General features: G+C 43.0%; 2 protein-coding genes across 8 annotated transcripts in view; both read right to left on the bottom strand.

Annotated features, from left to right (window-relative positions):
• The window catches only part of RIC1 (RIC1 partner of RAB6A GEF complex), a 171,283-nt gene extending 170,640 nt beyond the window's left edge, over positions 1 to 643 (bottom strand). For 5 of the 6 annotated variants that reach the window (XR_005782873.1, XR_005782874.1, XR_005782875.1 and 2 more), the window contains exon 1: positions 263 to 632. Coding sequence is in view for 3 of the 6 variants with exons in the window: in XM_040449501.1 (XP_040305435.1) it covers positions 263 to 406 (144 nt within the window). In the remaining 3 variants the exon portion in view is untranslated. Of the gene's footprint in view, positions 1 to 262 lie in introns of all 6 variants that reach the window. The other variant, XM_040449500.1, reaches the window with a different exon arrangement.
• An 8,398-nt stretch (positions 644 to 9,041) lies between these two features.
• PDCD1LG2 (programmed cell death 1 ligand 2) overlaps positions 9,042 to 22,162 on the bottom strand; it is a 111,490-nt gene continuing 98,369 nt past the window's right edge. For both annotated transcript variants that reach the window (XM_040449497.1, XM_040449495.1), the window contains exon 8: positions 9,042 to 9,496. The gene's annotated coding sequence lies outside the window, so the exon portion shown is untranslated. The remainder of the gene's footprint in view (positions 9,497 to 22,162) is intronic.

Raw genomic sequence — 22,162 nt, 5'->3', positions numbered from 1 at the left:
CTCTCGCCGCTCCCTCCCCGGCGTCTTGGCGGTGCTGGGCCCTGTCCGCCTCTGCGGGGGCCCCCGCCGCGCACAGCCCGCCGCCGCCGCCTCTGCCCCCCGAGCCCCGGCCGAACGGGGCCGAACGCGGGTCCGGCGCCGAGGGGCAGGGGCGCGGGGCGCCGAGGGGCAGGGGCGCGGGACGCCGGGTGGAAGTTGAGGGCGGGACCGCGCCGGGACGCCGGGGAGGGAGCGGCGAGAGGCGGCGGGCGGCTCTACTTACGCGGCTGTACCAGATGCTGAGGCGGACCGGGGCCAGCACGGCGAAGAAAGTCCTCTGGGGGTCGGACTGAACGTGGATAGGCGCCTCGGCCGGGCTCCCCAGAGGGCACAGCAGCCTCTTGGGCCAGCCGCTCAGGAAATACATGGTCCGCGCGGAGCCGCCGACGCCGCGGCGCCCGGCGGCCCCCGGCCCCGTCCGTCACACTCAGCGGCCCGGGGCCGGACGCCCGCCTCCCACACCGCCACCGGCCGAGTCGGCGGCGTCGGCAGCGGCAGCTCGGAGCATCTGCCCGCTGGCCGGGCCGGGCCGGGCCGACGCGAAGCTAAGCGACGAAGGAACCCTTGGGCTGACGGGGCCCAGTGTGGGGGAGGTAGGGGGAGGGAGAGTCGGGACGGAGAGGGGGCGGGAGGAGCGCGGAGGCCCGCCCCGGCCCGGCCCCACCCCTTCCTCGGGCCGCACGGGCGTCACCACGCCGCGCCGCGTGGGTCGGGCCGGGGAAGGCTTGCCGCGCGCACGCGCCTTGGAGACTTCTCCCTACTTCCCCCGCCCCGCCGTCGCTCTTCTTTCTGAAGCTCCGCCCCTATCTTCACGAGCGGCCGCCGCGCTGCGTCAACACGCATGCGCCTTTGCCCCCTTCTGGCCCCTCTGCACCTCCCACTTGCAATGTGCACCACGTTGTTGGGGCCGGGTGGGCGGGACTACCGCCTGAGACTCAGGGGAAAGTGGGCCGAACTGGGCGAGACCCAGTTGCGGGGTGATTCGAATCGCGGAACACGCCTCTCGCCCGGCCTCAAGCCAAATTTGACTCCCTTCGCGGATTGGTGAGGCTTGTGGGCCGGGCCTGGCGCTGCAACTCGGGGAAAAGGTGGGGGGAGATTTGCAGGGGAGCGATAGTCACGTGACCTTCCCTGCTGGCCAGCCCACCCACCCCAACCGTTCCCCGTGCTGGGCCGTGGGGTCCTTGGCCTAGTGAGCCGCTGTTGCGTGCCAGGCTCTGCAGTGAATGCTGGCGGTGGAGTTCCTGCCCTCATGGGGTTTACAGCCTAGAGGGGGCCTTTATTCGATCCGTGAATAAACCACCCGCCTTGAAAGTGCCTGAGCCACGTCCTCTTTCCTTCGGGTTTCCAAATCTAGCGTGTAATTAAGAATTCAATTTGTATTCATCTATCCCTTTACCAACCACAATGTTAGACAAGGCAAGGCTGTCTCTTTTTTTGCACCCTTCGGTAGAGTATATGCCACAAAAGAATTGGACATAATTTTAGATCTGGGACGGGCCTTAGAGTCTCCCTAGTTGGATGTTTAACTTTTGGACCCCAGGGATCACCTTAACAACTGTTTCTTTTTGAGTACTGACCAAGTGGTTACCTCTGAATAGGAGGACGGCGTCAATGGGGATGGAGTGTGTGTAGAGAAGGCGAAGGGTGGGGGGATCCAAAATAAAAGACTTCTCATTGTCTGCCCCTTTTGTTCACTTTTCATTTTTCCACATTTTTTAAATTAAAAAAATAAGTTAACCCAGGTTTAAAACAAATGTTGCATGAAAAAGTAACAATAAACAGCAAAGGAGGAAACAAAGTAACTTAATGAGTATCAGATGTAGCATTGTAGCTGGTATTCATAACAAAATATGTAACTTTTACATAATTTTTTAAAACATTCACTGCATTCCCCAGAAGGTGATCAAAGAACCCAGGATTCCTCAAATCACAGTTGAAACTGCCGCACCACTCACTGGCCTCTTGTGGTCAGACTGTGTCTCCTTCCTGGTGTCCCCCCCCACCCCCACGTCCAGCACAGCAGCCTGGCACACACCAGCAATAGTAAACTCTGAAAATATGTGTCAAATGAAAATTGGATGAAACCCTGATCCAGCTGGACTACACCATTGGACAAAGAGACCCAGAGAAGTTTCTTGACTTACCAAAATAAAACTGTAGAAGAATAATACAGTTGCGTCATACTTTCATCTGACTTGTATTCGGTTATACACTTGGCAGAGAAAGAGAGAAAATGAAAATAGGTTACAGTGCAGCAGTTACACGGGCAATTTTACTGAGAATGTATTTGTCCTAGCTCCCCTTCAGAGGTCTTTGTTCTGTGCCTTCTAAGTGAGAGCACCAACTTCCAAGTAATTTTCTTGCACTCTGTTTTTTTTAAGTTTTTAATGTTTGTTTATTTTTCAGAGAGACAGAGTCAGAGCGTGAGTGGGAGAGGGGCAGACACACACACACACACACACACACACACACACACACACACAGAATCTGAAGCAGGCCCCAGGCTCTGAGCTGTCAGCACAGAGTCCGACATGGGGCTCAAACCCACCAACCATGAGATCATGACCTGAGCTGAAGTCGGACACTTAACGGACTGAGGCACCCACACAGCCCCCCCCCCTTTTTTTTAAATTTTTTAATGTTTATTTTTGACACAGGCAGAGCATGCACTCGGTTTTCACTTTACTTGCTAACTTTAGAATCTAATTCCCTCGCTACACTCTTCTGTAGTATTTAAGGTTTACAAAACATTTTCAAATATATGACTTGATTTAGTTCCACAGCAAATCTTCAAGGTGGGTAATACTGGTGTGATGTTTATTCTTACTTTCTTAGTGAGGAAACAGGACCAGACTGGTGGAGGATCCCAAAGTCACATGGCCTGAAAAGAACCCTTCCTTCTGCAGACCCACTCAATCTTGAGACCGGATTGAATTGAATCGTGCTAGTGAAGGCAGTGAGGAGCTGGAGGGTGGGGTGATATGTCCGACTCTCCACAGTCCCTTACATGAGAGTTCCATATCGTGATAGAAACCTTATGGGCTGGATTTTCCAACTTTCAAATATCATATTCTAAGTTTACTTTGTAAAATACACAAGCAATTCCATGCCATGGATCTTCCTTCTTGTAGCCTACCAACATCACTCTGCAGTCAAACTTACTGAACTGTATTCTGAGTGAAGACTAAGCTGATAAGTGAAAATTAACAGGTGCATGTTTTCAAACAGATTTGTTTTTATTGCAAGAAATAATGTGGGTAAGGGTGCACAGAAACAGAAGTACATTTATAAACTGTTGGGACTATAATGTGATGCAGTTTTTCTAAAGTATAGTTGGTGGGCACTTGGGTGGCTTGGTTGGTAAGTGTCCAACTCTCAATTTTGGCTCTCATGGCTTGTGGGTTCAAGCCCTGCACCAGGCTCTGCACGGACAGTGTGGAGCCTGCCTGGGATTCTGTCTCCTCTTCTCTCTGCCCCTCCCCTGCTTGCTTTCTGTATCTTTCTCAAAATAAATAAACAAAAAAAATTAAGTGTAGTTGTAATTACATTTAAAAATGGAGAGATCTTGGGGCACCTGCGTGACTCAGTCGGTAAATCATCTGACTCTTGATTTCAACTCAGGTCACAATCTAGCGATTCATGGATTCGAGCCCTGCATTGGGCTCTGTGCTGACAGCGCAGAGCCTGCTTGGGATTTTCTCTTTCCCTCTCTCTCTGCCCCTCCCCTGCTCTCTTTCTGTCTCAAAATAAGTTAATATAAAAAAAATTTAATTAAAAAAATGGAAAGATCCTTAAATTATGCATACTCTTGCCCCCAACTATTTCTATCCAATGCTTACTTTCCAAGGAAATAAACACTGGTATGTATAGAGTTTAGCTTTAAGAAGGTACCCCACAAAGGTGTCACTTAGTGTCCCCAAAAAGACATTAATCACAGTTCTCTCTTAGAATGGAATGTTTTGTAAAAATAAAAAAAAAAAAGTGTGGTAAGAATATTTAATCATATAGAAGTATGTTTAGTATATATTATCCAGTAATGAAAGCAAATTAAGACAGAATGTAAAATATCCCATGTTCATTGGGGTGGGGGTGGGAGGGAGAGTATGTGGGCCAAAGGGAAAAAAAAAGTGAAGACCTGCACTAAAACATTGGTGTTTACCCCTGATTACAGGTGCTGCTTATGTTCTCTTTTGGGCTTTTTTGGTATTTTCTACATCGTCTATCATGAACATGTGACTTTTGTAGTGAGAGAAAAAAGTGTGAAACAGTTTACATTGCTAATGATGGACAATGGCCCTCAATGTCCAGCTTTCAGTAGGGCCTGAAATGCTGGTGGATCAAAGGGAGCAATGTGCTGGCACCTCAGGTGCAGTCCTGAGACTAGCAAGAGGGTCAGAACGAAAGGCCCTGTGTATTGCTCACATTCACAGACTTTGTGACGATGGCACAGCACCAGGACTGGATTGTGGTTGTGAATGCACCGCTCCCCATGTTTGGTGACCTCTATGAGAGCCTACGCAAATGTTCACTGAAGAGGATACTGCTTTAGTTGCTGACTCTTGCATATGCTTTTAACATTCATCCTTTATTACGCTTTCACTATGGACAGCTGATGTATTTGCTTCTGGGCCGGACTCTTGATTATCACTTATCCTGTTCGGAAGATTGGTAATGAGTATCTGAGCAGAAATGATAATGGTGTCAGGAGTTGGCTTCTCAGTAGCCTGGGGGTGAGTGGAGAAGGTGCAAATATACATGAAACAAGGTTGGCCGTGAGCCAATCATCTTTGAAACTAAGTGATGGGTAACTGGGAACTCACTGAGGTGTTTGCTCTCCTTTTCCATACAGATGAAATTTGCAGTCATAAAAAGTATAAACATTTAAATTAAAAAGAGCATCTCAGTAACTTTGGTCACATGTGACTAACCAGTCTACTTTGTCCCCTATCCTCCCAACAGTGTTGACTATTACTTGGAATCATTTCATTAACCATAAAGGCAGGATGGCTTATTATTAAAAGGCCTTCGTGGTTGTAAACAAGTCTGGGCTGAAGCATGAACACAAACTAGAAAATAAAGAGAGAGAGCCTATGTTTCCTAATCCAGCAAAATGGGAAGAGTCACTATTCTTGTCCTTAGCTTTGTGTTTTCTTTTTTTTTTTCAATATATGAAATTTATTGTCAAATTGGTTTCCATACAACACCCAGTGCTCATCCCAAAAGGTGCCCCCCTCAATACCCATCACCCACCCTCCCTTCCTTCCCCGTATGCATCAACCCTCAGTTTGTTCTCAGTTTTTAAGAGTCTCTTATGCTGCTTTGGCTCTCTCCCATTCTAACCTCTTTTTTTTTTTCCTTCCCCTCCCCCATGGGTTTCTGTTAAGTTTCTCAGAATCCACATAAGAGTGAAACCATATGGTATCTGTCTTTCTCTGTATGGCTTATTTCACTTAGCATAACACTCTCCATTTCCATCCACGTTGCTACAGAGGGCCATATTTCATTCTTTCTCATTGCCATGTAGTATTCCATTGTGTATATAAACCACAATTTCTTTATCCATTCATCAGTTGATGGACATTTAGGTTCTTTCCATAATTTGGCTATTGTTGAGAGTGCTGCTCTAAACATTGGGGTACAAGTGCCCCTATGCATCAGTACTCCTGTATCCCTTGTGTAAATTCCTAGCAGTGCTATTGCTGGGTCATAGGGTAGGTCTATTTTTAATGTTTTGAGGAAACTCCACACTGTTTTCCAGAGTGGTTGCACCAGTTTGCATTCCCACCAACAGTGCAAGAGGGTTCCCATTTCTCCACATCCTCTCCAGCATCTATAGTCTCCTGATTTGTTCATTTTGGCCACTCTGACTGGCGTGAGGTGATATCTGAGTGTGGTTTTGATTTGTATTTCTCTGATGAGGAGCCGACGTTGAGCATCTTTTCATGTGCCTGTTGGCCATCCGGATGTCTTCTTTAGAGAAGTGTCTATTCATGTTTTCTGCCCATTTCTTCACTGGGTTATTTGTTTTTCGGGTGTGGAGTTTGGTGAGCTCTTTATAGATTTTGGATACTAGCCCTTTGTCTGATATGTCATTTGCAAATATCTTTTCCCATTCCGTTGGTTGCCTTTTAGTTTTGTTGGTTGTTTCCTTTGCTGTGCAGAAGCTTTTTATCTTCATGAGGTCCCAGTAGTCCATTTCTGCTTTTAATTCCCTTGCCTTTGGGGATGTGTCAAGTAAGAGATTGCTACGGCTGAGGTCAGAGAGGTCTTTTTCTGCTTTCTCCTCTAGGGTTTTGATGGTTTCCTGTCTCACATTCAGGTCCTTTATCCATTTTGAGTTTATTTTTGTGAATGGTGTGAGAGAGTGGTCTAGTTTCATTCTTCTGCATGTTGCTGTCCAGTTCTCCCAGCACCATTTGTTAGAGACTGTCTTTTTTCCTGCTTTGTCAAAGATTAGTTGGCCATACGTTTGTGGGTCTAGTTCTGGGGTTTCTATTCTATTCCATTGGTCTACGTGTCTGTTTTTGTGCCAATACCATGCTGTCTTGATAATTACAGCTTTGTAGTAGAGGCTAAAGTCTGGGATTGTGATGCTTCCTGCTTTGGTCTTCTTCTTCAAAATTACTTTGGCTATTCAGGGCCTTTTGTGGTTCCATATGAATTTTAGGATTGCTTGTCCTAGTTTTGAGAAGAATGCTGGTGCAATTTTGATTGGGATTGCATTGAATGTGTAGATAGCTTTGGGTAGAATTGACATTTTGACAATATTTATTCTTCCAATCCATGAGCATGGAATGTTTTTCCATTTCTTTATATCTTCTTCAATTTCCTTCATAAGCTTTCTATAGTTTTCAGCATACAGATCTTTTACATCTTTGGCTAGATTTATCCCTAGGTATTTTATGCCTCTTGGTGCAATTGTGAATGGGATCAGTTTCTTTGTCTTTCTGTTGCTTCATTGTTAGTGTATAAGAATGCAACTGATTTCTGTACGTTGATTTTGTATCCTGCAACTTTGCTGAATTCATGTATCAGTTCTAGCAGACTTTTGGTGGAGTCTATTGGATTTTCCATGTATAATATCATGTCATCTGCAAAAAGTGAAAGCTTGACTTCATCTTTGCCAATTTTGATGCCTTTGCTTTCCTTTTGTTGTCTGATTGCTGATGCTAGAACTTCCAACACTATGTTAAACAACAGCGGTGAGAGTGGACATCCCTGTCATGTTCCTGATCTCAGGGAAATGTGTTTTCTTTATATATAAATTTTAAAAAATTGTTGGAGACAGACCTAATTTCACTTAAATTAGCCAACAATAACAATTGTTCTGTTTGACTATGTCTCAAAGAGTTTTCCAGTATAAAAAATGCGATAGCTGAATTTTCTGTGTGCATTCTCTATTAAAGTAGCAAGAGGAGTTGGAAACAGACCTTGTTTAACATGAGAAAATAGAGTTTGCTATAATTCTAATTAGACCTCTCTCTCCTCTCTCTCTCTCTCCTTCTCCTTCTCCTTCTCCCTCTCTATTTAGACAAATACGTCTTCATTAATTTGGGCAAAAATTCACATTCGTTGTGTTAGCCCTTTATCTTTCATGTTTATCAGGGAGATTCGAGTCAAATGTAATGCCCACTTGTAACACACCATTCTAGTGTCTAATAATTTTGACTCCTGGCCTATTCTCATCCATTATTCTTATATTTTCCATTAGGTTTAATCTGACAGTTTCAAGAATTATAAACCCCGGAGCACCTGGATGTCTAGTCAGTTATCTGTCTGACTTCAGCTCAGGTCATGATCTCACGGTTCGTGAGTTCAGGCCCCACATCGGGCTCTCTGCTCTCAGCACAGAGCCCGCTTCAGATCTTCTGTCCCTCACTCTCTCTGCCCCTCCCCTGTTCTTTCTCCCTGTTTCTCTTTCTTTCTCTCTCTTGGATAAGCATTAAAAAAATTTTTTTTAAGTTCCTTTCTATTAAAAAAAAAAAGAATTATAAACGCCAAGTGAGTATGATTCTAGAAATTAGCAGGTTCCATGACGATGTTTTATCGAACCGAACCTTACCATTGACTATAAGATATCACTGTTTTGTAACAGTCCAAAATGTTATAAAAGGGCAACACTGTCATTTTTATTATCTTTCTTATGGTTTATGTTATTTTATTGTGGTAAACACATAACATAAAATCTACCATTGTGAAGCATGCAGTTTACTAGCTTAAGTACATTCATAATTGGGAAACACGTCACCAGAACGTTTTCATCTTGCAAAAGTGAAATGTATTCATTAAACTGTAACTTCTCTTTTTCCCCTGCCCCTTATGAGCACCATTCTACTTTCTGTTTCTGTGAATTTGACTACTTCAAATGCCTCACACAGGTGGAAAACCATCCATTTTCATGGATGTGAGGTAACATCTCATTGTGGTTTTGACTTGCATTTCTCTGATGATGAGGGATATCGAACATCCTTTCACATAATTGTTGGCCGTTTGTACATCGTCTCCGAAGAAATGCTATCATTACCTTTGATACTATATCACATTAGAATGTCTGCACTTAAACTTTAAGATTTGCTCTTGAGCTTTGAAATTTTGGAGGATGTAGTTTTGGATTCTCCATCAAGTTTGAACGTGGTTAATCCTTACGCTCGAAGAATGGCACAACTCTTACAAGTATGGCATCATAGAGTAGGCTTTAAATAGCATCCAGTCCAGTTTCTAGACCCAACAGGAATATAAGTGGATTTCATAGAGTAATTTTATACATATTTCAAACACAGAAGTCATTTATAAAATGATTGAAGAATTAATATAAAAGGAACATATCTATGAAACTGAATATTCAATACACTTGATTATAAGTATTTGAAAGAGGAGCAGCTGCATGTTTTTTAAAGGAGAACTTAGAGGGACAGCCGTCAAGTATTTGTGATAGTCATCTGTAGAAAGTATCATTATGACTGGGTTCTATTTTCCTTTGTATTATAAGCATTTTCTAATTTTTTTCTCTCATAACCAGAAGAATAATAAGTGGGTTTTTTTTAAAGTATGTTCATTTGTTATTGAGGAGATCAGTTTTCACAAAGTGTGGTCTGCTCATCGACTGCATCAAAATCATGTGGAGAATTTAAATGTGGATTCCTTGGCCAAGTCCCAGGCCAAGAGTTAGCATTTTTAACAAATAGCCCGGTGATTCTCATGCATTTTAATAAGGCTGACAAAGAGTTGATCAGGAGTAAAATAGCTAAAGTGCCCCCCTTTTATACTCTCTTTATACATGTGCTAGAGTTTCCGAACCGCACCTGCCCGTTGTCCTCCCCGCACGGAAACAAGTCAGAAGGTACACTGGATTCCTGGTTGATGGAAGCATGATCCCTCCTCCAATCCCTCCTCTGGCAAGCCAGAGTTTTCTTGATTTCCTGATGGAAAGAGCTGTCTGAAGGACGTAGCAACCCTGCCATTGAAAGCGAATGAAGACTGTGGTTGGCGTGACCGGAGGTCATTCAGTAGCAACCATCAGGAGTGAGTCGAGCCCACCATGCTGATGGACTGTGGCTCATCCCGCTCACTTTCATGCTGCATTGCTGGCCCACTGAGCCCCCCTTAACTGTGCCCCATCCGTAGAATGAAGACAGTCATAGTACCTATCTACTCAGATTTTCACTTTTTTTAATGCTAGAAACCAAGAGTTCAGAGTACTCCATGCCTTAGAACAAAGGAGACCTTCCTAATGATGGCTTCTGTCTCACAAATAACAGTAACCATTATTTATTCAGCCCTTATTGTGTGCTAGAGACTGCTCGAAGCACTCTGCGTTAATTAGTTTTTATCCTCTTAACAATCGTATGAGATAGATAGCATCCCTGTTTCACAGATGAAAAAACTGAGGCTTCTAGAGAGACTCAAGGTTCACAGACTTGGGAAGCAATGGAGGCCAAACTTGAGCTTATCAATTTCACTATATTGTCTTCTTCCACAGACTTGAGCTTATCAATTTCACTATATTGTCTCTTTCCACAGACTTGGGCTTATCAATTTCACTATATTGTCTCTTTCCACAGACTTATTTTCTCACTTACTAGATATACGTAGTAATTTATGTTCGGCTGACTTGCTAATTAAATTTTTTTTAATTCCTAAGAATATTTTTTTTTCTGGCTCAATGCTTCATGCAGAAAAATTATTCTGCTGGGGCACCTGGGTGGCTCAGTCAATTGAGCACTTGACTCTTGGTTTTGGCTCAGGTCATGATCTCACGGTTTGTGGATTTGAGCCCCACATCAGGCTGCATGCTGCCAGTGTGGAGCCTGCTTGGGATTCTCTCTCCCCCTGCCCCCCACTCAAAATAAATAAATAAACTTTAAAAAAAAGAAAAGAAAGAAAAATTACTCTGCTAAGAAACTGAGTGAAATCAGCATTTTCATGTTCACCTGGAGGACAGCATCCTTTATAGCTTAAGCAATAATGAAGACAAGAATTTATCCAAAGGGTCGTGGGGACTCTTGAAAATCAGCAGTGGAGGCAAGAGAGAGAAGGAATCATATCACCCAGGTATGATGTCAGAGGCAATACATGAACCAGGAATTAACCGTTTAATAACTGTATAGAATTTTAACAACATTAACCCACCCACCTCAGTTCCACATTTGATTCACCAACGGAAGTCTCTCTCCCTTCCCAAGTCACTCCCTAAAAATGCCCAGCATAATGCACTGCGGGGTCTTACTCTCCTCCAAAGGTAGCTGTGCTCTTGCCTTGTGTGGCACTTCCTGCTGCTTCCCAGCATGTGAGGATCTCCTTCTGCAGGACTCTGAGAAGGGAGAACAGGGTCCCAGGGACTCCTCTCCACCTACACTTCCAAGGCCCCAAGCAACCTCCTTGCTGGTCATCTCAGGATTCTTCAATAGCAAAGAAGAAAATGGACAAGGATGGAGAGAGCTCCTTCCATGTTTTTACCCTAACAGGTGGGGGAAGCACAGGGGCGTAGATCAGTAGATGAGCCTAGTGTATGGATTAGGAAAGGAAGTTGGCCATTGCCTGTGCACACTTTGCTGCAAAGGCCACCTCTTCCCATGATGTGGTGGATAAAAGCCAGTTTACCTGTTAATGTCTCTTAAAGGCAGAGAGGAGTTATTCAGCTCTGTAGCCCAGGTCTATGGGCAAAACACTATTTGGCTAAAATGTGGCAGACATATTGGGATGCTTCAAGACTCCAGGGATGGGCATGGGTGCTGAGGTCCTCTAGAGATTATCTCAAAATATCCAATTTTTGCTCACATAGTTCCCTCTTGTGGCTAAATATTCACTAGAAGAAACATTTACTTAAGGCTTAATCACCCTCTATTAAAAACATTGTATAACTGAGGTATAGTTGACATACAATGTTATATTAGTTTCAGGCGTACAATGCAGTGATTCAACAATTCTGTACATTATACTACACTCACCATCATGAGTATACTCCCCATCAGTCACCAAACAACATTATTACAATGTTGACTATCATCCTCATTCTCCTAATCTATAGACTTGATAAAAATATTGGACATTTCTGGGTTACCGGGGTGGCTCAGTCTTGGGGCTGAGTTGTTGGACTTTTGATTTCAGCTCAGGTCATGATCTCACGGTTCATGGGTTCGAGCCCTCGTTGGGCTCTGCGCTGACAGCGCAGAGGTTACTTGGGATTCTCTTTCCCCTCTCTCCCTGCCCCTCCCCCCCTCAAAATAAATACATAAATTTTTAAAAAATGGACATTTCTAAGCTTCTTCATCATGAAAGCATACTAACAATTTCCTTATTCGTTTCCTATGATTACATCCTCAGCATTCTTTATTCTATATTTTATCCTCACCTTTATTCATTGTCTTCGTGTTGGTTTCCCCAGAAGCTGACTCTGAGACATAAATACACACACAAATAGTTTGGGTGGTGATGTCGGAAAATTCCAGCAGGGAAAGTAAGACATGGTAGGGAAGACGGCCAACAAAAGGAGTGTTTCCAAGCTTGTTGGCACCATGGGTAACAGGTGCTTAGTCTCTCTGAGGAATTCTGGGAACCAGTGTGGGACCCGTGCCTCTGAGGTATTCTACCTGGGAAGTGAGGGAGCGAGAGAGTTATACACCAACTCTAATCAGTCATCAGAGAGGGGCTGCTCCTGGGAGGTGTTAAATCTCCGCACACTGGGCTTCCACACTCATGGTTGGATCTCCGGCCACTAGAAAAAGCCATTGCAAGGTGGTGCACCTGCTGGCGGTTGCTGAAGCCCCAAGGAGACATGGTCAGAGCACCAAGAGCATCTGCTACACTGGTGCCTAAGATTCTAATCAAGCACAGTGAAACCCATTGTCAAAAGCCAGGGCTCACAGATGAGGGAAAAGGAACAAAGGCTCTGGAGACAGACTGATTGTTTTCAAAATCTGGGTTCTCTTTTTGTTTTTGTTTTTAATTTTTTGAATGTTTATTTTTGAGAGAGTGAGAGAGAGAGAGAGAGAGAGAGAAAATGTGAGCGTGGGAGGGGCAGAGAGAGAGGTAGACACAGAATATAAAGCAGGCTCAGGCTTTGAGCTGTCAGCACAGAGTCCAATGCAGGGCTCAAACCCACGAATCGCGAGATCGTGACCTGAACTGCAGTCAGAGACTTAACCGACTGAGCCACCCAGGTGCCCCCAAAATCTGGGTTCTTAACCTCTCTAAACTTCAAAACTCCATAAAAGAGTGTTGTAGGGATTGAATTGTGTCACTCGTGTAAAAGTCCCCAATATTGTGATTGACAATAGTACATATTCCTCCAAATGCTAGTTGTGAATATTTTTATTAACACCTGATCCCCTCACAGAGATCAATTGTCAGACACGACCTAAAAATGTTCTGCTTCGGGCACCTGCGTGACTCACCCGGTTAAGGGTCTGACTTAGGCTCAGGTCAGGGTCTCATAGTTCGTGAGTTTGAGCCCCACACAGGGCTCTGCACTGACAGCGTGGAACCTGCTTTGGATCCTCTGTCTCCCTCTCTCTCTGCCCCTCCCCTGTTCATTTTCTCCCTCTCTCTCTCTCCCTCTCTCTCTCTCAAAAATAAATAAACATTAACAATAGTTTTTAATAGTATAAAAGTAAACATTAAAAAAATCTTTTAAAAATGTTCTGTTTGACCGGGTTGCCCAGCAGGGACCCAGAAGTTTCTGTCTCTCTGCTGGCACAGCCTTTACATTGGCATCAGTGAGAAGAACTGACAAAATGTCTGGGTATCACTCCAACTACTGTAATCTTGGAGACGTGGCCAGATGGAGCCCTGTATTACCATCAGAGTGGGGAGAGGGTGGTTTCAAGCTGAGGGGGCTCAATAGGTCACAGAAGAGTGGATAGATGTCCCAAGCAAGGTCTCTTTTGCGGTCCACCTTACACTCTCTGCACTATTTTCCTACCCAGACACCCAGTCTCTAATTTTTTTTTTTATGTTTATGAGAAAAAGTAAGGGAGGGAAGAGCTGGTATTTCTTATTCTCCAAAACAAGTTCCAACACAAAAAACATAACTGCCCTTTCAATAAGCAAGTATTTTTGGAATTCCTTAGTTCAAATGAAATTACATGGTTCACATGCTCAAAGCAATTTTTTTTTTTCCAACTGTTTTTCCTCCCCAGTCAGCGGAGACCAGACTTTTGGAAAAGCTCAAACTTTCATTAAAGTTCAGCCATGCAGGATATAAAAGCTGGGTGGGTCCCGCTCAGATTTTTCTTTCTTGCCAAACATCTCTACCTAACTGACAGCAAGAACAGGTGTAGAAGGCCAAGGAGAGCCCTAGGAGGCCACGTAAAGACAACAACAAAAGCAGATTTTGAGGGAAAAAAATTTACATTTTCTAAAAGGCAGAAAACACTAATTTTTTAATTCTTAAGACACTGAAATAAATATGTAGCAAGCTCCTTTCGGTACAATGCTGTATTATTCTAAATTGCTCATTGATCATGAAGATTATAATTGAAATTACAAATCTCAAAAAGTGTTCCGCAATGAGTATTTACAGATCCTTGATTTAAAAGAGTATTGCCTGCCTTAATCAAAATAAACATTTCTTCCAAAGTTGGCACTGGAACGAGAATGTTGATGTGGAGAACAGCTGGGCTGTAAACCCCTAGATTCATCTTCCCCTTAGCCTGGGGGGGAAGGCATTGCTCTCTCCCCTAATACGGGCCTAAGCCAGAGCAGTTGGCTGGTTTGATTCCAAGAGCACTTCCCAATAAACTTCCTGTACCCTAATGTCTGTCTCAGAGTCTGCTTCCCCGAAAACCCAGTTTGTGGCAGGTACCCACAGGCCAGGGGCACATATCCAGACACCTTAACCCCTCAGGTCTAGACCCAAAAGAGTAAAGGGAGAGGCACTTGGGTGGCTCAGTCCGCGAAGCATCTGACTCTTCGCTTCAGCTCAGGTCTTGATCTCAGTGTTTTGTGGGTTCAAGCCCCCCATCGGGCTCTGCGCTGGCAGTACGAGCCTGCTTGGGATTCTCTCTCTATCCCTCTGCCCCTCCCACTCGCACCGCCTCTGTCTTTCTCAAAATAAATAAATAAACTGAAAAAAAAAAAGGAGTAAAAGAAGGGAAAGGTCAAAGCAGCCTATTATTGTCTGTGTGTGAAATTATCTCAGCTCAGTTGATTGGTAGTGTTTTCCTCTTTGCAAAAGGAAGTTTGCCTGTCTCTCTTTCGAGGTCTCTGAATAATAACCGTATCAGAATATAACCCAATAGGTAGATTTATAAATATGTGGGTTGTGGGGGCATTTTATTGTAAAATGTCTTTTTTTAAAAGTGTTTATTTATTTTTGAGAGAGAGGGAACGTGAGCGGGGGAGAGGCAGAGATAGAGGGGGACAGAGGATCTGAAGGGGTTTCTGTGCTGACAGCAGTGAGTTGGAAGCAGGGCTCGAACTCATGAACCGTGAGATCGTGACCTGAGCCAAGGTCAGACGCTTAACCCACTGAGCCACGTAGGCGTCCCTGTTGTAAACTATCTTATTAGTAGTCAAAATAAATTACCAAAAAAGGATAGAGGTGACTTGAAATGAAAGAAGTATCAATATATCTCACTTCGTAAAAAACACATTCCTAGAAAAGCAGACTATGAATTACGTTTTGGTGAATTAAATGATATTTTAATGTCAGCAGGAGAACTCAACTGACAAATCGTTTGGCAGAGAAAAAATTGCAACTTTGAATCATTACCTTCCAATTCACTTTAGGAAACTAGATTTTCAGTCACTGAAATGATTTAAACTAAAGTATTTGTTATTCATGTCTCCTTTCATTAAAATATAAGTGTTTGTAGGGGCACCTGGGCAGCTCAATTGGTTAATCGTCTGATTCTTGATTTCAACTCAGGTCATGATCTTAAGATCATGCGATCGAGCCCCATATTGGGCTCTGCACTGACAGCATTGAACTCTCTCTCTCCCTCTCTCTCTACCCCTTCCCTTCTTGCCTGCTCGTGTGCATTCTCTCTCTCTCTCTCTTTCACACACACACACAAGCCTGAACATAAAATGTATTAAAAAGAATATATATATGTGTATATATATATATATATATATATACACACACACATATATATATATAAATAGGAGCACCTGGGTGGCTCAATCTGTTAAGTGTCCAGCTTCAGCTCAGGTCACAATCTCACAGTTTGTGAGTTAGAGCCCCGCGTCGGACTCTGTGCTGACAGCTCAGAGCCTGGAGCCTGCTTCGGATTCTGTGTCTCCCTCTCTCTCACTCTCTCTCTCTCTCTCTGCCCATCCCCCACTTGCACTCTGTCTCTTGCAAAAATAAACATATACATATATATATTGTGTATATATATATGTGTGTGTTTGTAAACATGTGTAGAAGCCTATGGGAATAGCCCTGTTTAAAACTACATTAATTATAAAATAAAGCATCTGTTATTCAAAATATAAAACCATGGCAAAACACCTAATATAAAGTTGCATTCAACTCTAATTAATTACGCTCAGCCCAATGATTTTAAAGACAGAGGAAGAAAAATTTGCATCAAATTATACGTTGCTGTAATATTCTTTCAACGTTTTTTTTTTTTTATTTATTTTTGGGACAGAGAGAGACAGAGCATGAATGGGGGAGGGGCAGAGAGAGAGGGAGACAGAATCGGAAACAGGCTCCAGGCTCCGAGCCATCAGCCCAGAGCCCGACGCGGGGCTCGAACTCCCGGACCGCGAGATCGTGACCTGGCCGAAGTCGGACGCTCAACCAACTGCGCCACCCAGGCGCCCCAACGTTGCTGTAATATTCTTGAGGAGATTATCCAAATACTCCCCCAGTAATGGAACTCTGTTTTATTACTATTGCCCACAATAAATGCATTGACAAGGACTTATTCTCTTAAATAATTTTAATTCTTTTGTTTTTCTGAATGTAGGCTCCACACCCAATGTGGGGCTTGAACTCGCGACCCCAAAATCAAGAGTCACATGCTGCAGCGGCTGAGCCAGCCAGGAGCCCCAAGATAATTTGAATTGTAATGCTGTGTTTTAGCGGTAGATTTAAACTGCCTCCTAGATGAGTAGTTAAGAAGAGAGAAATGAAGGTTAGGAATTTACTATCCTCTTCCATCAAAGAGTGTTTTTGTTCCCCTTAGATTAGTAGTCACAGAGAAACCATGGATAATATGATGCCAGATTTGGATAGAGCATTGAGAACTTGGCCACAGCTCAAAGCCAGTAATTCATATTTAAATAAAATGAACATTTAGATGCAGCGCTCAGATTTAGTTAAGATTATATTATAAAGATCCAGGAGGAAATCATTCCTGAGATCACATCTATTTGCAGTAGAATGAGTCATTTCCTTTGGTGAATAATTACGTAAGTAGATCTGTTATTGCAAATCGACCTAAGCCTGCCTAATGGTATCATCAGAGGCAAGAGGCACAAGTCCATGGGTCAGGGATGTCCCTTGGAGAGGAGGAATAGTATGTATCCCAATCCAAAACACTGACATGTACTCTTTTGGAAAGAGTTTCAGGGGATGCCTGGGTGGCTCAGTCAATTAAGCATCCAACTTCAGCTCAGGTCATGATCAGTTCATGGGTTTGAGCCCTGCGTCAGGCTCTATGCTGACAGCTCAGAGCCTGGAGCCTGCTTCAGGTTCTGTGCCTCCCTCTCTCTCTGCCCCTCCCCTGCTCACGCTCCGTTTCTCTCTCTCTTAAAAATAAACATTTAAAAAATTTTAGAAAAGAGTTTCAGATGCATAAGGATATTTCTTAAAAATAGGCTTCCAGAAAATTACTAGAACTGATAAACAAATTCAGTAAGGTTGCAGGATACAAAATCAAAATACAGAAATCTGTTGCATTTCTATACGCTAATAATGAAGTAGCAGAAAAAAAATTAACAGTCCCATCCGTAATTGCACCAAAAAGAAGAAAATAGCCAGGAATAAACCAAGGACTACACTCTGAAAACTATAAAACATTGATGAAAGAAATCAAAGATGACACAAACAAATGGAAAGATATTCCGTGCTCATGGATGGGGAGAAGAAATATTAAAACGTCCGTGCTCCCCAAAGCAACCTACAGATTTAATGCAATTCCCATTAAAACATCAACAGCATTTTTCACAGAACTATAACAAAATGGACAATTCTAAAGTTTCTATGGAACCACAAGAGAATCTCAAATAGCCAAAGCAATCTTGAAAAAGAACAAAACTGGAGGCATCACAACCCCAGATTTCAAGACATACTACAAAGCTGTAGTAATCAAAACAGCATGGTACTGGCACACTAGACACATAGATCAATGGAACAGGATAGAGAACCCAGAATCAAACCCACAATTATATGTTCCATTAATTTTCAACAAAAGAGTCAAGAATATGCAATGGGAAAAAGCCTCTTCTACAAATGGTGTTGGGAGAACTGGACAGCTACTTGCAGAAGAATGAAACTGGCCTCTTTCATACACCATACACAAAAATTAACTCAAAATAAATTAAAGATCTAAGTGAGAGACCTGAAATCGTAAAAATCCTAGAAGACAGCATGGGCAGTAATTTCTCTGACATTGACAACATCAACATTTTTCTAGAGACGTCTCCTGAGGCAGGGGAAATAAAAGCAAAAATAAACCATTGGGGATACACGAAAATAAAAAGCTTCTGCACAGCGAAGGAAACCATCAGCACAATAAAAGGCAGCCTATGGAATGGGAGAAGATATTTACAAATGACATATCTGATAAGGAGGCAGAATACAAAATAGATACAGGGGCAGAAGACATGAACAGACATGTCTCCAAAGAAGACATCCAGATGGCCAAGAGACACATGAAAAGATGTTCAACATCACTTATCATCAGGGAAATGCAAATCAAAACCATAATGATATATCACTTTACAACTGTCAGGATGGCTAAAATCAACAACACAAGAAACAGGTGTTGGCGAGGAGGTGGTGAAAGGGGAACCCTCTTGCCCTGTTAATGGGAATGCTAACTGGTGTAGCCACTGTAGAAAATAATATGGAGGTTTCTTTAAAAAATTACAAATAGGGGGACCTGGGTGGCTCAGCCGATTAAGCATACGACTCTTGATTTCAGCTCAGGTCATGATCTCACAGTTCGTGAGCTCAAGCCCCACATCAGTTGCAGCGCCTGCATGGGATTCTCTCTCTCCCTCTCTCTCTCTGCCCCTCCCCTGCTTGCTCTCTCTCTCTCTCTTTTAAAAAAGTAAATGAATAAACATTAACACAAACCTTAAAAAATTACAAATAGAATTCCCATCTGATCCAGTAATTCAACTCTTGGGTATTTATCCAAAGAATACAAAACACTAATTCAGAAAGATATATGCACCCCTATGTTTACTGAAGTATTATTTACAACCAAATTATGGAAGCAACCCAAGTATCCATGGACTGATGAATGGATAAAGAAGATGTGGCATATGTATAGAGTGGAATATTACTCAGCCATAAAAAGAATGAAATCTTGCCATTTGCAACAACATGGATGGAGCTACAGAGTATAAAACTAAGTGAAGTCAGTCAGAGAAAGACAAATATCACATGATTTCACTCACGTGGAATTTGTGGATTTCACTCATGTGGAACAAACAAACAAAAGAGACAAACCAAAAAACAGATTCTTAACTGTAGAGAACTATGGTTGCCAGTGGGGAGGTGGGTAAGGGGATGGGTGAAATAGGTGATGGGGATTAAAAGTAGAATTATCACGGGGTGTCTGGGTGGCTCAGTTGGTTAAGTGTCCAACTCTTGATTTTACTTTAGGTCATGATCTTGCAGTTCAGGAGTTTGAGCCCCGTGTGGGGCTCTGTGCTGATAGCATGGAGTGTGCTTGGGATTCTTTCTCTTTCTTCCTCTCTCTCTGTCCTTCCCCGCACCTCAAAATAAATGAACTTTTTATTATTTTTTTAACGTTTTTTTAAAATTTATTTTTGAGACAGAGAGAGACAGAGCAGGAGCAGCGGAGGGGCAGAGAGAGAGGGAGACACAGAATCCGAAGCAGGCTCCAGGCGCTGAGCTGTCAGCACAGAGCCCGACGTGGGGCTGGAACTCACTGACTATGAAATCATGACCTGAGCTGAAGTCGGATGCTTAACCGACTGAGCCACCCAGGCACCCCTAAATAAACTTTTTAAAAAAGGAGTACAATTATCATGATGAGCACTGAGTAATGTATAGAATTGCTGAATCACTATATTGTACACCTAAAACTAATATAACGTATGTATATACCGGAATTAAATAAATGTATATATATGTATATATGGGTTTCTCGGTTACAAGTCACTTCACTTCTCTAAGCCTCTTAGACGTGTCACGTGAAAAGACAAGAGACATCGCGCGCCCAAAACAAAAGGTGCAGGTGAAGAAGCAGCCATATTTCTACACTGAGGAGGTCTGTGCAGACCCATAGCCTCTCCCACTCCTTTAGGACCTGCTTCAGGTTCTCCAACTCTTGGGTCAGGTGCGTGTTTAACTCCGTGATGAACACACTAAAGGTGTGGAAGTGGTGAGAGACGAATGCAGATTCCGGTGCGTCCTTGGGGCTTCCAGTTTGTCCTGGCTTCCCCCGCTCACATCCCCACTACCCATTCCAGCAAGAAACACAGAATGACAGCCTCGCATAGACAGTGCAACCAGCTTTTATACTGCATACAATCAAATCCCTCTAATAAACCCATTACAGTGTTTCTTTCTATAGTGGCTCAGCTGGTTTGAACAAACCTGGACTGATACATTTGGGTTAGAATGTTTTTGTTCTTATTTTTTACTGTTACAAAAAGTGCCACTGTCGACACTCAGGTCTGTGCCTCCTGGTGCACTTGGGCAAGAATTCCCCTACGGTAGGTACCTAAGAGTGCATATCGCTGGATTGTTGGGTATTCGAATGTTCGACTTTATGAGATAATGCCAAGTTCCATTTTAGAGCATTTGTGCCAATTTATATACTCACACCGGCATTGCTTAGGAGCTGCCCTTGATACAAGTCTTCACAATGACTTTGTGGAGTAGTATTTCTTAATTTTAGCCCATCTGGAGAGTATAATATGGTTTCTGACTGTCATCTTAATTAACATTTATGGCATTATTAGTGAGGGTGGAGAATATAATTTTATGTTTCTATTCCCTATATTTCCTCTTCGGCAAAATGACGACCCATGACTTTTACCCATGTTCTGTGGCATTGTGGGATGTTTAACTATTGATATACAGAGGGAGTTCTTTATATATGATAGGAACAAGTGCTTTAGGGTCAGATGCACCGGTGTGCTGGAGCTGGTTTGGCCAAGAGCAATTTTGTGCATTTCCATCTCTTCCTCACTCTGTATCTAGTGACATCACATTGGTAGCTTGAAAGTGGCCTTGATGGGATTATCTGCTCCACGGAAATCATCCAACCCTACAAGTCATGGACAGCTAGCTTTTAAACATTGACTGGCACACCACTGATTATACATGTTGCAAATATCTGCTATTGGTTTGTGGCTTGTCTACAGAGTCTTTTGTGGGGTCTTTTGAAGAAATGAAATCCTTAGTTTTGAATGTCTTAAAATCTGATAGGGTGAGTCCTTCTACCTTATTCTTCTCTAAGAGTCTTTGTTATTTTATATTTTGATCTTTGTTCATCTATACAAGTTTTAGAATCAGCTTATCAGTTTGAGGAGGAAACCATTAGGATTTGGAATTAAATTACATTGAATCTATAGATCAGAATGGGGAGGACTGACAGAGTTCTTCCTATTGAAGACCCTTCACCATTTATTTATTTATTTGAGAGAGAGAGAGAGACCATGGTTGCAAGCAGGGGAGGTGCAGAGAGAGAGGGAGAGGCAGAGAGAGAGTCTTAAGTAGGCTCCACACTCACTCAGCACAGAGCCCAATGTGGGCTCGATCCCACACCCCTGGGGTCATGACTTGAGCCGAAATCAAGGGTCAGATGCTTAACCAACTGAGCCACCCAGGTGCCCCACCATTTATTTCTGTAAAAGGTCTTCTCTGATGTTATTTGAATAGGGTTTTAGAATTTATTCCATGCAGGTCTTATACTACTTTCTCATTGGATGTAGCTAATTTTTTTTTAATTCTTATTGCAAACTGTGTTTTTCCCTAAAATTATATCTCTGTTTGTTGCCAGTGTTTAGAAATGATATCTGAGGGGTGCCTGGCTGGCTCCATCAGTAAAGCATGAGGCTCTTGATCTCGGGGTCATGAGTTCAATCCCCACGTTGGGAGTAGAGTTTACTTTAAAAAAATAAATTAAATAAAAAAAGAAATTATATATGATTGAGTGTATTGGTCTTCTATTCAACCATGTACTGAGATCTGTTATTTCCAATCATTTGCCTTTAGATCCTTTGGGACTTCCTATGTAGACAATTATATCTTTTTTTTTTTTAATTTTTTTTCAACGTTTATTTATTTTTGGGACAGAGAGAGACAGAGCATGAACAGGGGAGGGGCAGAGAGAGAGGGAGACACAGAATCGGAAACAGGCTCCAGGCTCTGAGCCATCAGCCCAGAGCCCGACGCGGGGCTCGAACTCACGGACCGCGAGATCGTGACCTGGCTGAAGTCGGACGCTTAACCGACTGCGCC

Source organism: Herpailurus yagouaroundi, unplaced genomic scaffold (genome assembly GCF_014898765.1).
Source record: "Herpailurus yagouaroundi ecotype Mexico unplaced genomic scaffold, PumYag 199, whole genome shotgun sequence".
Lineage (NCBI taxonomy): Eukaryota > Metazoa > Chordata > Mammalia > Carnivora > Felidae > Herpailurus > Herpailurus yagouaroundi.
The sequence above is the reverse complement of the archived record's forward strand: the minus strand, read 5'-3'. Positions and strand labels throughout refer to the sequence as shown.